The sequence below is a fragment of the Meleagris gallopavo genome, chromosome 15, assembly GCF_905368555.1.
Source record: "Meleagris gallopavo chromosome 15, MGAL_WU_HG_1.1, whole genome shotgun sequence".
In the NCBI taxonomy this organism is placed as follows: domain Eukaryota; kingdom Metazoa; phylum Chordata; class Aves; order Galliformes; family Phasianidae; genus Meleagris; species Meleagris gallopavo.
In genome coordinates this window covers 15,413,482-15,427,361 of record NC_139418.1, presented here as the reverse complement: position 1 = coordinate 15,427,361, position 13,880 = coordinate 15,413,482, and the positions used below count along the sequence as shown (strand labels likewise).

Here is a 13,880-nt window from a genome sequence, read left to right as displayed (position 1 = left end):
ACGGAATCGCTGACCCGAGGTTCTGCGGCCAGCTGCCAGGGCTCTGCGTGAGAAGCGGGTCAGGGCTCGAGGAGAAGCGGCTTCAGTCCGTGCCGCTCCCATCCTGCGGGACGGCCCGACCCGCGCCGCGTTTGCTCTTTGTCCCCCTCTAAAATCTGCTCGGCGTGAGCCCCGGACCGTCACCTGAAATAAACGAACCGCCCAGCTCAACAGCAGCTCATGGCGCAGTGCGAAGTCCTCGCTGCGGGGCCAGGCGGTTCCCGTGCCGCACTCAGAGCCGCCGGTTCCGCGTTCCGTCCCAGGCAGCGCAGCGGGCCGCCCCGCACAGCGGAGAGGCGTGCCGTACCGAGCCGAGCGCTCCCTCCCCGCCCGCCCCCGCGACGTCGGCCGGCCCCGCCCGGCGCGGAGGGAGACGCCATTGCGGGTTGTTTGTGCGGGAGGCGGTGCTGCGGCCGGCGCTCCGCCGCGATCATGTCCACCCCGGCGCGGCGCAGGCTGATGCGCGACTTCAAGAGGTGAGCGGCGGCGCGGGGCCGGGGCCGAGATGAGGGCGGGCCGGGGCGGCCTCGCCGTTCTTCTGAACCGCCGGGGCCTCCGCGCGCCCCTCCCCCGGCGCCTCCGGACGAGCCTCCCGCGGTCCCGGCGGCTCCGAGGCGCTCCGGGCGGCGGGGCGGAGCAGAGCCCTTCCGCCCTTAGCGCGGGCCGGCGGAGCTCCTCGGGACCGGTTCCGCCCGGGGCCGGTTCCTCCCACCCCCCCGGGGCCGCCTGAGGTTAGAGTCGGTACCGCGTCCGGAACGAACTCTCGCGGGGGGCTTCTAAATATGGAGCGCCGCAATTAGCGGCCGCTCCGTTCTCCGTGTGTAAGCAAAACCCAAGTGCCCTTTAATGTTTGTGTGCGCATGCGGTTCTGTCCGAGCTTTTCCATCCTGGCAGTCTTGTATAACGCACACCGAGCGCCGGGAGCTGCCGGTCGCCGCGTGTTTCTGAGCGTTACCGACCGATGGGGTCATAGCTGGGAGCGGAGGAAAAGCGGTGTTGGGGTTTGTTGTTGTGTTTTGTAAACGTCACAGTTCGGTGTGTTTCCTCCTCAGCCTGAGATGAGTCAGCTCGGGTAGGGGCTCTTTTCTTAGCACAGCTGTGGTGCCCGCACCGAAAACGCAGCGGGGAGCAGTTGTGTGCACCGAACGCGGAGCGGTGCTGCGATGGGAGCTGAGCGGGCAGCGAGCTGAGCCCGGGAGCCTGCACCATCCGAGCAGCGGGCATCCTTCATCTCAGGAACTGAGTGATCTGCTCAGCGCTGAGCAGTGCTCCTGGATAGCGATCAGGCCTTTCTGTGTCATTTTGTGATCTCAGGACTGGCTTCGTGATCTTGGAATGGAAGGTGGAGAATACTTTGAAGAGCGAGCACAGCTCCCATTTCTTTATCAGATATTTGACCACTTTACCCCAAAACGCACACAGCTATCTCATGTCTATTTTTTTCCCTTCCTCCTTCCCCCCAGTTATATTTTTGTTTAGCCTTGTGCTACTCTTACCTCATACTGAAACAGCAGGCTGTGCTGTGAGCTCTGATTCACTTGGTTAAATATAAACTCCTTTTGCATCTTAGAACTGCCAGGAGTAGTAGAGAGGGAGCAGTGTCTTGTATCACCTAATTAAACCAACAGAGAAATGTTATTTTTATACGTGCATGTATCATTATGTATAAATATTGTATAGAGGAGGCTCAGGGGAGTCCTTATTGCTCTCCATAACTACCTGAAGGGAGGTTGTAGTGAGCTGGGGGTCGGCCTCTTCTCTTGTGTAACTGGCAATAGAAGTAGAGGGAATGGCTTCAAGCTGCGCCAGGGGATATTTAGGCTTGATGTTAGGAAATACTACTTCTCTGAAAGAGTGGTCAGGCACTGGAATGGGCTGCCCAGGGAGGTGGTGGGGTCACCGACCCTGGAGGTGCTCAGTATTGAGGGACATGGTTTAGTAAGAGCTATTGGTGATCAGTGGATGGTTGGTCTGGATGATCCTGTGGGTCTTTTCCAACCTTGGTGTTTCTGTGATTGTCTGTGTGTAAGTACTGTTAGAAAAGGGCTTACAAATACTACATTTTCCCTGATTCTTACTGACTTCCAGGCCCTGTTGAGACCAGCCTGGCGTGCAGCCCCTGCCACGACCTGTCTGTAGTTAGTTAGACCTCTTGACAGCAGGGTGTACATGAGCTTTTAAAATTGCTGTTAAACCCAAAGCCGTTCTCCTGATACATTTATCAGGCAAAGTGTCAGGCGTTATTACCAGCGTGCAGTCTGGTATGGAAGAAAACACATTCCTGCTCTCCCTGACCAAAATAGTAGGTGGTTTATGCTGTTCAAATTAAGCTGTCTGGACTGCATGTGCTCACAGAGCAAGGATGTAAACACGGTCCGCAGGGGAGCTGGATTGCAAGCAGGCAGAGCCCAGCTGCCAGCCTGGCTGTGCGGGCAGCGTCATTGCTGGTGTCTGTGTACACGAGCAGCTGTACTCACTGTGTCAGGGATGGACATCCAGGCACGGGGGGACTTCCAGGCATCGCTGCTGGCGCTGTGCCCAGCTCAGCCCTAAGTCAGTCTGCACAAATGGGCTGAAACTGAGTTAGAGTTTGTCTCTCGGTCTGTAGGGCTTCCACTGAGGGTTTGCTCTTAACATTATTCTGTTGCGTGGTCAAATCTCATGTTAACTCTGAACAATTGCTTCAAAGCGAGGGCAGTTACTTCATTTTCTTTATTCTTGCATGACTCAAGTGTGTGCAGTGGATGGGAGCTGTCACAGAAGGATCTGCCTGGGCAGTCCCCAGTGGTGTGGGAGTTTAGTGCTTTATGTTGTTCCAGGCTCTTAAGTGATCCTTTAGCAGAAACACACAGAATGGACAAAAGGAGAGAATCTAGGTCCTGTTATTTAGTTAGAGCATATATTTGTCTGGTGTGAGTTTATGCAGCTTTCAGTAAGCAACGTGCTTTTCCCTAGTCCAAGGATTAAGGAACTAAGAAGAATTTCAAATGCTTCCACTACTGCTTTAGAGACAAATATTTACATTTGTGGAACTGCTATCAGGGAACAGTACAAAGGTTTCCCCTTGCTCCCTCTTCCCTTTTGAAGCAGTCAGCTCACCAGCCAAGACAGCCTTATACCAAATTTAGCTGCATCGTGCACAGACTTAGGGATGCAGAAAAAGCTCAGTTGACAGTTCTTTGCCCTCAGTTCCAGTAAGTATGTCCTGTATCACTTTGCTGAGCTCCTGTTTCTGGCCATGGCTTATTCTCTGTTTCACTGTGGCAGCCAGCAGCAGTTACTTGCTCTGCTCCTCCATAACCATCTGGGTGGTACTATAAATCCATCCCAGCTTCGTGTGCTGCTTTAAAGCATCGTTACTTATGGTGCTTTGCACACCTGCCTCAACCTGCTGGGCTGTCATAGCGTGTAGATGTAATCCAGGAGCAGATCTTGGTTTGTCTTTTGGGATACTGCTAATCTGCATGTAACACTTTGTTCAGTAATTTAGAATGAGAAAAGATTTAGTAAAAAAGTGGATGTTACTATTGAGTCAGACTTGCAGGTGGAAGCATTTCACTTACGTAAGGCTTGCTGTTCTATATTTGTAATTTCTAGATTGCAAGAAGACCCTCCTGTGGGTGTCAGTGGTGCACCATCTGAGAATAATATAATGCAGTGGAATGCAGTTATATTTGGGTAAGAGTTTTTGCTCACTATGAAGTCCCTATTTTTTGGGAGAGGGAGGTGGGGGAATTTTTTTATAACATTCCTTTTTTTTTTTTTTTTTCCTTTGTGAATGTAAAGTCAGGAAATTTACAGAAATGACCAAGTGTGCAATCACAGTGAAAATCTGTTTTCAGGGGTAATAAAGAATGCCTAGGGGAAAAAATGTATATTCATTGTCTTTTTTTTTAATGATGTTTGCATGTGGCTTAATAAATAGAACAGGTTTTATAGGAGCTGGGTTATGAAAAAGCAGGCTGGCTCTTTAAAGGTACATAAGAGCACCACATGTTCTTGGCCATCAAATCCAGCTGCATTGGCAGTGTTTGGATTGATTCCTGGTGGAATGAGGTTCTATTGAGGAAGTCACGTTACGTGTCCTGCAGAAGAGGAACTCTGGTAGTGTCCCTTCGTAAGCCTGAAGTCAGCTTACTAACAATCTCCTCGTTAATTCAGCTCTAGTCTGAAACATGGCACGTGCACTGCTTGGGGTGATAATGAAGTGGGTATCTTCACTAACAGATTGACCATGGGAAAGTCTGCTGAATGTGACAAAGCTCCCAGAAGTTGCCTTTGGAGGCTTCACTAAATATCTGTATGATTGTCTCTCTGTCTGTCTTGAGGAGAATAAGGAATAATATACATGTTTGTTGTGAGTGTTCAGAAGTAATGGTCATTTTTAACTGGAATTTATTGTTTACACCTTTCAGGCCAGAAGGGACACCTTTTGAAGATGGTAAGCAGCTAACTTCTGTATTTCTGTCATTCTTGTGAATATTGTCAATATTAACATTATTCTGCTCTGATACTATGTAGGTTGGAACAGTCTAAATAAGCAAAGAGTAATGGATCAAGGTCGAGTTAGCTATGAAAATACTGTATTTCTGTGCAAGCAGTGTCTATCTATCACAGTGGTTGATGGTTAGTTACAAAGCCATGAAGCAGTGCTTATACCAAGACTTGTTTAGGCACAGAACATTTGAGCTTTTGGTGGAGGAAGTTAGTCTAATGCTGCCAGATGTTTTCACATCTCTGCAGCTAAGCTCAGCAAGATAGCTGAGCAAAAATGCTTTTCTGGTTTCATCTTTGTAGCATGTTTGATTCATCTCTGTTCTTCTAACTAAGAGCAGGTGAAAAATCTTGAATTGTTCTGAAAATAGAACTCAGTGAGAGGGGGGGAATACCAAATCTGTACATAAACATGAAAGTTGATGTGTAATGAATCTCCCCTAGGCATATGAGGAATAATGAGTTTAATAATTATAGCGTTATTGCAGTAATCAGCAGCAGATGGGTTTTTCTCTGTGTTGGGTTGGAGAAGTACAGTAAATTATTCACTGATCCGTAATAAAGGTTTTCAGTGAATCAGTCATGAGCTCCAAAGACTGAGATTGCTGATGATGAAATTCCAGTTTTTGCTTGCTGGCACCACAGGGCCTTCTTAATGAAACACCTTAAAGTCACTGAAGTCCATAGAACAGGGGTATTTGGTCACAGAAGAAGGGAGGAAGGCAGTGGGATGATTGATGTTGGATGTAGCTGCTTTCCCCATGTATACAGTGAGTCTCAATGCTTGGACCTAGCTGCTGCTGTTTTTATTGCAATTAGTAATTATTAGTGCCATAGTTCCATTATCACTTGAAATACGTGAAAAGAAAGCAGACTTAATGTGGTTTGTTTGCATAATAGTGGGGAGAAATATTGATTATGGAGCACATGAACTAACTTACCTTGTTTTTTTCCTGGGGCATTTTTTGTTAGTGGTCATCTAATTGTATTTATGTTTGTTTGGACAGGTACTTTTAAACTAGTAATAGAATTTTCAGAAGAATATCCAAACAAACCTCCAACTGTTAGGTTTTTATCAAAAATGTTCCATCCAAACGGTGAGTAAATCATTTTTATTTAGCCATAATACTTACTAACTATTATGGTGTGGTCATTTATTCTGCAGAGCTCCAGAATGCTTAACGGTTTGCTCTCTGCACTGCTACCTGCTGAGTAGTTGTCTCAGGCAGTAACTACTTGATGGAAGAACTGAGAGTTGTGGTGCTGTTAAGTAGCAACTATCTGTCTCTTTCTAATCAATATGGCTGCAAAATTTGTAAGTGTTTTCAGCTACAGCTGCACTTAAGTTGGCCTAGAGGGGCAATCCTGCTTCAGATTCCTGCCTCCTTCCATTTAACAGCACTTCTGTCTGTGTAGACACATCATGAATCCAAGCAGGGAACTGATGGTGCCAAATGTTACTTATTTCTGTCAGGTGAGAGCTCAGCCAAGCCAACCTGCATGGGGTTCCCTGTGCAAAGCAGTGCTGGCAGTGGGAGGCAAGCAAGAAAGTGCACTCCTAGGGGAGAGCAGAGGGGAGGGAGCTGCCCCCACCTCGGTGGGAGAGCAGCCATGGAGTGCTGTGCTTCTCACTCCATCTCTCCATAGCTTTTATCTGGTTGTTGGATGCAGAAAACATAAACCATGCCTCTGTTTCCCAATCCCCTCTGTTACAGAGGGTTATAGATGCAAACTGAGAGTTGAAGCGTAAACCTGTTTCAGCAGTTCCTGTAGCTTTAACCCTCCTTGAGCGGAGGCTGGTTTTAACTACAGTTCTGTGGCTTAGGCAGTATTCTTAGGCAATACTCTCTAACCATTTATCTGTCACGTAACAAAGCCAGTATGCTTCTGACCGTTTTATTTTATTATATTTCGTTACTGGGATGAACAAGCTAAAAAAACAGCATATAGAAGCTTGCATGACAAATCTCAGTTTCCTACAGGCTCTTATATTCAGACAGAAGTAGTATTTCAGGCAGACAGTGTTTCCTATTGTCTGCCTTAGTGCCTTTCCTAGTGTGTGAAGACTGTGTGCAGTTTCCCATGCAGTGCATGATGACTGAGATCCTCGGCTGGCGCAGTGCATTCCATGCCTGCAGCAAATGTCTCTCTGCTTGCTGAGAGGCATTACGTCGACTTGAATCTGGGCCAAGCACACAGGAGGAGCAAGAAGCCGAGTCCAGGTCTACCAGTTCCTGTGCTATTGCCGTATTTTTTGAACCTTCTTTCATTTCCTCTTAGATGTTTTGTTACTTCCAGTAATATATCTCCTTCAAAATACCAGGTATCAAATTATAGAAGATAGTCAGCCATAGCTGCTATAATCCTAAAGCATTTTTTGAACACAGGCCAAATTGATACAGTAGTTCTTGCTTGAACTGTATTTAATGAACAGAACGTAAGGTAAGTCTGATAAGTGATGACTGATCTGTGCTGTGTTTGCAGTTTACGCGGATGGCAGCATATGTTTAGATATTCTTCAGAATCGGTGGAGCCCAACATACGACGTTTCATCTATTTTAACTTCAATTCAGGTAACTTTAAATCTAGTTAGCAGTTAAGTATGTTGTTACAAGTCTGTTTTGGAGAGTACACAGCTCAGTGACAAAACTGAAGATACTTTTGTCAAGGAACTTCACATACTTGTAGCCTAAGCAATTGCTTTTTAGATCAAATAAACACAAAGTGCTGACCTATGTAACTGCTGATTTTGAGCTACAAAATTGCTGTTGGATAAATTTCACAAGAAAACAGTGATTTAGCTTCCTTTTTTATCTCCTTTAGTCAAGATGGGCAGTCAGGTATAAAATTTGTATAATGTAACATTTGAAACCATTTCACAAAGCCTTGGCCTGTCACTTCAAGTGCTGCTGAAATTTGTTTAATTGGAGTAAATAGAAATGATAGGGCAGACTGCAAATATTTTTTTCTCCTTTATGAATGTTCTTATATTTGTGTAGTAAAGCGTTGTAGAAGTTACCTGTGCTTCTCTTTAGTCCTGCCTGACATCAGTGGTATAATTGCCAAATAACCAGTTGGTGTCATACTGCAAACTGGCACAAATGGCTCTGTATCTGTGTGTAAGGACATGAGGAGCCTAAAAATGTATACAGTGCTAATGCACATAAAATGTATAACTGGAAGCTCAGCAGCTCTATTGGGGTGCCTAATATTAGCTTTAACATGTTTTATTGTGTCTTGTTTTTTAAGCGGGCTCTACTTTGTCATGTTTGTTTTCTGAAGCATTTGATAGGAAGGATGTTGTTTTTCACTGTTCTATAAATTGTTGATTTGTCTCACTTTGTTTTTCCCTTTTTTACAGTCTCTGCTTGATGAACCTAATCCAAACAGTCCAGCAAACAGTCAGGCAGCACAGCTTTATCAGGAGAACAAACGTGAATATGAGAAAAGAGTTTCAGCTATTGTCGAACAAAGTTGGAATGATTCGTAACAGCTGCTTTGTTACTCTCCATCCTCGTAATCATTATGTACAATTTAACTCTCAGTAGAAAGGCTACCAAGAATTTCAAGTGCCACAGCTCTAAGAATTTGCATAAAAACTCATTTGCAAACAGAATTAAGCCCTCCAGTTTAGGAAACTTAAAAGCTTGTGTATCTTGATTAACGTACTTCTTATTGCATGGTATGAACTAAGTTATTGCTACATAAATTTGTAATATATCCTGTTTGTATTTTTTTTCCAAGTGTATAATGTTGGTGTGGAGTTTTCATGACAGAATATACACATTTTGTAAATCTGTACTTTTTCAAATACTGAATGCCTTATTTTTGAATTCTTTAGATTTTTAAATTGGAGAAAAGCACTTAACAAAGTTTTTATATATAAATATTTCATGTAAAACTGTTAAATACATAACCTCAGTGCAAGACACTCTTCTCTCATTCTGTATCTCTTTCAAAAGGCTCATTTTGAGTCCATTTTCCCCTTTGCTACATGCCGATTATACCACGCACTTTAAAAACAGAAAAACCAATCCATTATATAGCTGTCTTCTCTGTGGATATCTCTGCAGCTGCAGCAGGCTTTCATTCGATTCTGTGTTCCTCAGATGTGTGAGGAAGAGAAGTGTTGGTAGCTGCCACTTTGTAAATGGGGAAGCATAACTATTTGGCTAAAAGTTCCACTACCAGCCAGCAGCAGAGTTGCAAACAGGAGCTGGATCACCAGGCTTTGGTAACGGTATATTTTTTAGGGAGATTGTATTTTACCAAACTGTAAAATATTGTCAACTAAATCTGTCTTCTTTTCATATATTGATACTGTAATACAGTCCTGAATATCTTCTAATAGTTAAACAAGTATTCCATTAGTTTATCTTTGGCTAGGGAAGTAATTAATCACAAGCAGAAGAGAATGGGATTGCAGATGTAATGGAGTTCTATGGAACCTGGCCTCGTGTCTGTTTCACAGAAGTTTTAAATATTCTTAAGCTGTCAGTTTTAAAGAAGCTTGGTTTTGTCTTTGTAAATGTGGACATTCTGCTTTTTTTCCTGTATTTTTAAAGACACAGTGGATGTCTGTAGTAAAGAATTAGGACTTTTTTTTTCTTCTAGCAGCTGCCTCTGTCACAGTTCCATCCAGCGTGACGTATGCATTAGAACCCTCAAATCCCATATAAAACACGCAGCTCAGCGTTGCCTGAAAAGCAATGGAAGTTTATTTCATTTGGAAAATACTTCTTATTTGCCACAGTCATCAGTAAAAGCTGAACTTTGTTAATGCAGAGAAACGTGAATATCAGTGCTTGTACAGAAACCCCAAAAGACCCAATTCCCTTTTTCACGATGGGTCGAATAAGGCAGCATCACTGCAGAGGCATTTGTTTATACACAGAGTACTGACAAGGTTCCTAAGAATCAATCTACATTCGGAATATTTTCCTCCTTTAATCTCATGTTTCAGTATTTCCGTTGCTTCATTGTGTGCGAGATGAGCTTTGCCGCTCATTAGTTTGATTACTGCTGATCAGCTTAGCTTAGTTACAGGTTGATTAAGCTCAGAAGATGGTTCTGGATGCGTCTGGACGGAGGCGGCGTGACTTAGAGGTGAGATCTGACATCCGCTCCTGTGCGGGCTGTGACGTCACTGGGACGCGACGGGTCCCGCAGGAGGAGGCGGACCGCAGGGCGGCTGTTCGGGCACCTGCAGGTCTCTGCTCGCCCCTAGCGGCTCGCGAAGCGAGACGTCTGGCGTGCAATTAAAAGTTACAGCACCGTTTCCCGGTGGCAGGCCGCGCTGCCTGTTGGCGACAGGGCGCAGGACGCTCCGCAGTGCCGGGAGGCCGCCAGGGCTGAGCCCCGTTGCCGTCGCCGGAAGCGGCCTCACCGGGGCCGGAAGGCCTCCTCCTGCATGTGGCCTCCTGGGTCCACTCTGCCCCACGCCTCCTCTGCCCTGGAGGAGCGGGGCGGCTGCCGCGCAGGCGCACTGCGCACTGCCGCCCCTGGGTGGAGCGGGTCTGGGGGTGCCGCGGCCCGGAACGGAGGCGGCCGGTCGGTCACGGCTGTGCCCGGGCGGGAGGGAGCGGTAGGGCACCCAGCGCGGGGTCCGGGCTGCTTCGGTAACCCCGAGGGAGCTGAAAGGCAATAAGCTGCAGTCTATCCACTCACAAGAGCACGGCTCACAGTACACCTCACGGAGCAGGACGAGGGGGAGAGGCTTTAAAAGAGGGGAGATGCAGAGTGGATGTGAGAGGAGGACGCGATTCCCGATATTTCTGGCGCTGCAGCAGAGCCGTGCTGCCCATCCCGCGGTGCCCGCAGCCCTGGCTGGGCTCTGGGCAGCCGTTCGTGTAAGGAGCGGCTGGAGGCGGTCGGGTCCCTTCCAACCGCGCTGTGATCCTGAGATGTCCAAACCAGGGCCAAACCCAAGTTACAACACCCAGATCCTCACAAATACCATCACCTCCCAGGTGCAGGCAGTCCCAATGGGATTCTGCTCTGAGCTGTGTAACTGCAGGCTGAGCTGTGTAACTGCAGCAGCTTGAGGTGCTCTGAATGCAGCTTCGTTTGGGGGGGGATTTGTATTAATAGTTAATTCGGTGTGTCAAACAAACCTCCAAATTCGAGGTTGGGAGCTTCCTGATACAGAAATTACAGAAGAAAGGAAGATTCCCTGGTGGTTATGCTGGCATTTAGTTAATCAAAGAGATAGGATACAGGCAAACAGAAGAATATTTCTATGTTTTGCCTGTGAAGATTCTGTGGGAATACTGTTATGTCTGTCCAAATGGAGAGGAGGAGCCTTATCATCTGCTCAGACTTCCCTACCTAGCATTTTGATTTGAGCATTTTTCTGTTTGTGTAAGCTCTCCCGGGCAAATATCATGCTGTATTTGTTTGGAGTTGGTTTTGCTTTTTTTTTTGAAGAGGAAGGATATAATCAACAGATGATCTGCTGTAACGTGCGAGTTGGCGAGGAGGGATTCTCCACCTCTGCTTTTGATGGAGCTCCACAGCACAGGAAAGAATGAAAGACACATCCCTGCCCATGAGAGGACAGTGACCTCCAGGCTACAGATCCACGGCTCAGGCATTTGTGTGCATGGAGCCTCAGCTCAGGTCTCTGCTCCACAACTCAGCTTTGGCTTTTCTTTAAGCCACTGCATAAAACCATCATCCATGTGCCAGGGTGTAAGCCTGAGCATTGCACCACTCACTGCTATAAAGCCTAGCTTGGATCTAGCCCTTGGGCCATGAGAAAGTCATGTCAGCAGTGCTGGGTGGTTTAGGGCTTTTTATTTCATAAAAGCTTTTCGGACAAAAACGTTCAAAAATAGGAGAGCAACATAGAATTGTGTGTCGTTGTATGTCTGTGGACAGTTCTGTTCAATAAAGCCTTCTTTACAGTTAATCTCTAGACCTTTTTTCCTATCTTCTCTTGCTGAAACAAGGAAACAAATACAAAAATTCATTGCCTTGATATTGAAAGATAAATGGTGTAAAGGGCAACAGAAAAAGGAGCTAAATCGAAAAAAAAAAAAAGAACCAAAGAAGAAAACCCATTACAAAACCATAGGCTTTTCTGCTTCTGAGATTGCTGTGAATTCAAAGGACTGAAGTTGTCATTTTAGAAAATAATATACCTTGGATTGTGTGTGTGTACGTACGTAGGAGAGGAGAAAGCTTTTTGAGCTGATTATGTTAGAATCTGAAAAAAAAAAAATGTGTGAGGTAATAATACTGAAATTAGGTGGGACTCAGGATTTTATTTTTCTTTTTTTTTTGTATGCAGCACTGAACGTTGTTATTGCACCTTGAGTTTGTCTCATTGCACAGCTGCAGTGAGCAGAGAACAAAAAATATGCAGAACTTTTAGACTCTGATAATGACTGCAATTAGCATCACAAGGCTGTGGAAATTGCAGTATTCCCTAAAGGTTTCTTGTTGTTCTCTCATGATTCTGCGCTGGATATGAAGATTTTCAACCAGGATACGTGCTCTGTTTGGTACTGTCCCACTAGTGGTAGTATTGCAGCCTCCATGGCAGTGTTAATCCATTCTTAATGCCTATATCAGTGTCGTGTTTCTGAGCTGGTCTGTGTGAAAGCTGTATCCTGCCAGAAAGTAAACTGACTGCTCTTAAACACTGCGCATTGTTCAGCATCCAAATGAAGCCTTTTTCTTTATGATGTGGTCAAAGCACGTAGCGTGGGATTTTCTGAGCTAGTGAAAATGTTAGTCAATGAAAGTGTATTTTAAAATCCCAGTATGAAAATGTTTTAATCAGGAATTCGGTGATGTCATAAATTATTTTTGCCCTTAAACGTGTGCCAGGGCTGGGTCAAACCCCAGCATAAAGGCAGCATTATGGAACGATGGTGCTGACTGATTTATTAGAGCCGCGCAGCGGAGGCCGTCAGCATTGGAGGTAGATGGGCTCAGCCTCCCTGAGCCTCCACCTGTAGCGTGGAGCACTCAGTCCTCAACCCTCACAACTGAAACTGTGTGTTTCCTGCCTTGTTTTTTACCTTTGGCTTATTAACTGCCGTGTCTGATTAATTTCCAAGCTGAATAATTTTGACAGCTGCTGATTTGGTACACATGCCACAGGCGGAGCCGTGGCGCTGGGAGGGGTGCTGCAGCCCCAGCAAGGAGCACATCTGCACACCTCACCAGGCACAGGGAGGACCTCAGTACACGTGGAGCAGGGACCTCTCCATCACAGTGAGGTCAGCCCGGGCTCTGAGCCCCACGTTGGGTCTTAACCGAGATAAGCCGCTGCTTACAGATCTCTGAACAAAGCCTGAGCTGAACTTTGAACTGCTCGGTCTCAGCATCAGATTATTAATTGCTTTTCATTGCTATCATCACCGTTTATTCCTTTACTTACGTTGCTGTTTATTCAGTCCTCACAGCCAAGGAGAGAAGGTTGGGTTCAGGATGGTTCAGAGCTCTGCCCCACAAACGTAGTGCCCAGTAAACACTGATGTTTCTCTTGTTAATCTGTGGTCATTGCTGTTGTGATGAGAGCGGAAGGAAGGAATTTCGTTCTGATATACAGCACTTCACCCAGACTGAGCAGGATTGTCTTCAGTGACTGACCAGGGCCAGCACGGAGACAGAACTGCCATGTCTTTTGAATTAATTATGAACCACACAGCTTGCTGTTATCTGCTTACACATTGTCTGCCTTGTGATGGGCTGCTGAGAGATTTCCATTCGCTGTCTGGTCCAAATGTACTGTAAGTCCAATTTCATTAATCAGCCCGCTCGCTTTACTTGTTAAAAGGGTCATTGTGTTTGTTATTACAGTGTTTTCTTTGTGCTCGCTTTCTCCAAATTCCAGTAACTATTTTGTAGAAAAGTTTGGAAGTGAACTTTTGATGCCTGTGAAAACTGCTTCGTTGACTTTATTGACTCCAGAGCCTCACGTTCTTTATCCACAGAGATCTTTAAAAGGACACAAAAAAGTTGCAGCCAAAGCTTACAGAATTTGGTACTTATGGTTAAGTATTATAGACCAGTGTCGTTCCCATGGAGACCTAAAGGAATTTTTCCATTGAATTAAGTGGTAGCAAAGCATACCCTTTATTAAGTGGGATAAGAAGTAGACCGGAGAGCTCAATTTGTTTTTGCTGGTTTTGTTTGCCTGCTTGCCCTTCTGTAGCACGAAGTAAACCAGAAGAAATGACAGATATTTGCACTGTGATTCATCTGTTTCGTCCTTGCTGCGTTTGGAGATAAGGCTGTGTTTGTGGTCATGGAGCAATAACCCAGCAGGCGAGGGCAGCTCTGTTTCACTCCTTGCTGCTGCCTTTCTCTGCAATCTGGAGGCGGGGGGTGTGTTT

General features: G+C 45.8%; 1 protein-coding gene across 1 annotated transcript; it reads left to right on the top strand.

Moving 5' to 3' along the window:
• The first annotated feature begins 350 nt into the window (after positions 1-350).
• Positions 351-8,464, top strand: UBE2B (ubiquitin conjugating enzyme E2 B). Its single transcript, XM_085236956.1, has 6 exons — positions 351-515; positions 3,637-3,717; positions 4,455-4,480; positions 5,541-5,630; positions 7,018-7,106; positions 7,895-8,464. The coding sequence occupies exons 1-6, from the start codon at positions 472-474 to the stop codon at positions 8,021-8,023; spliced, it is 459 nt and encodes a 152-aa protein (XP_085093082.1). The 5' UTR covers positions 351-471; the 3' UTR covers positions 8,024-8,464.
• Positions 8,465-13,880: the final 5,416 nt, after the last annotated feature.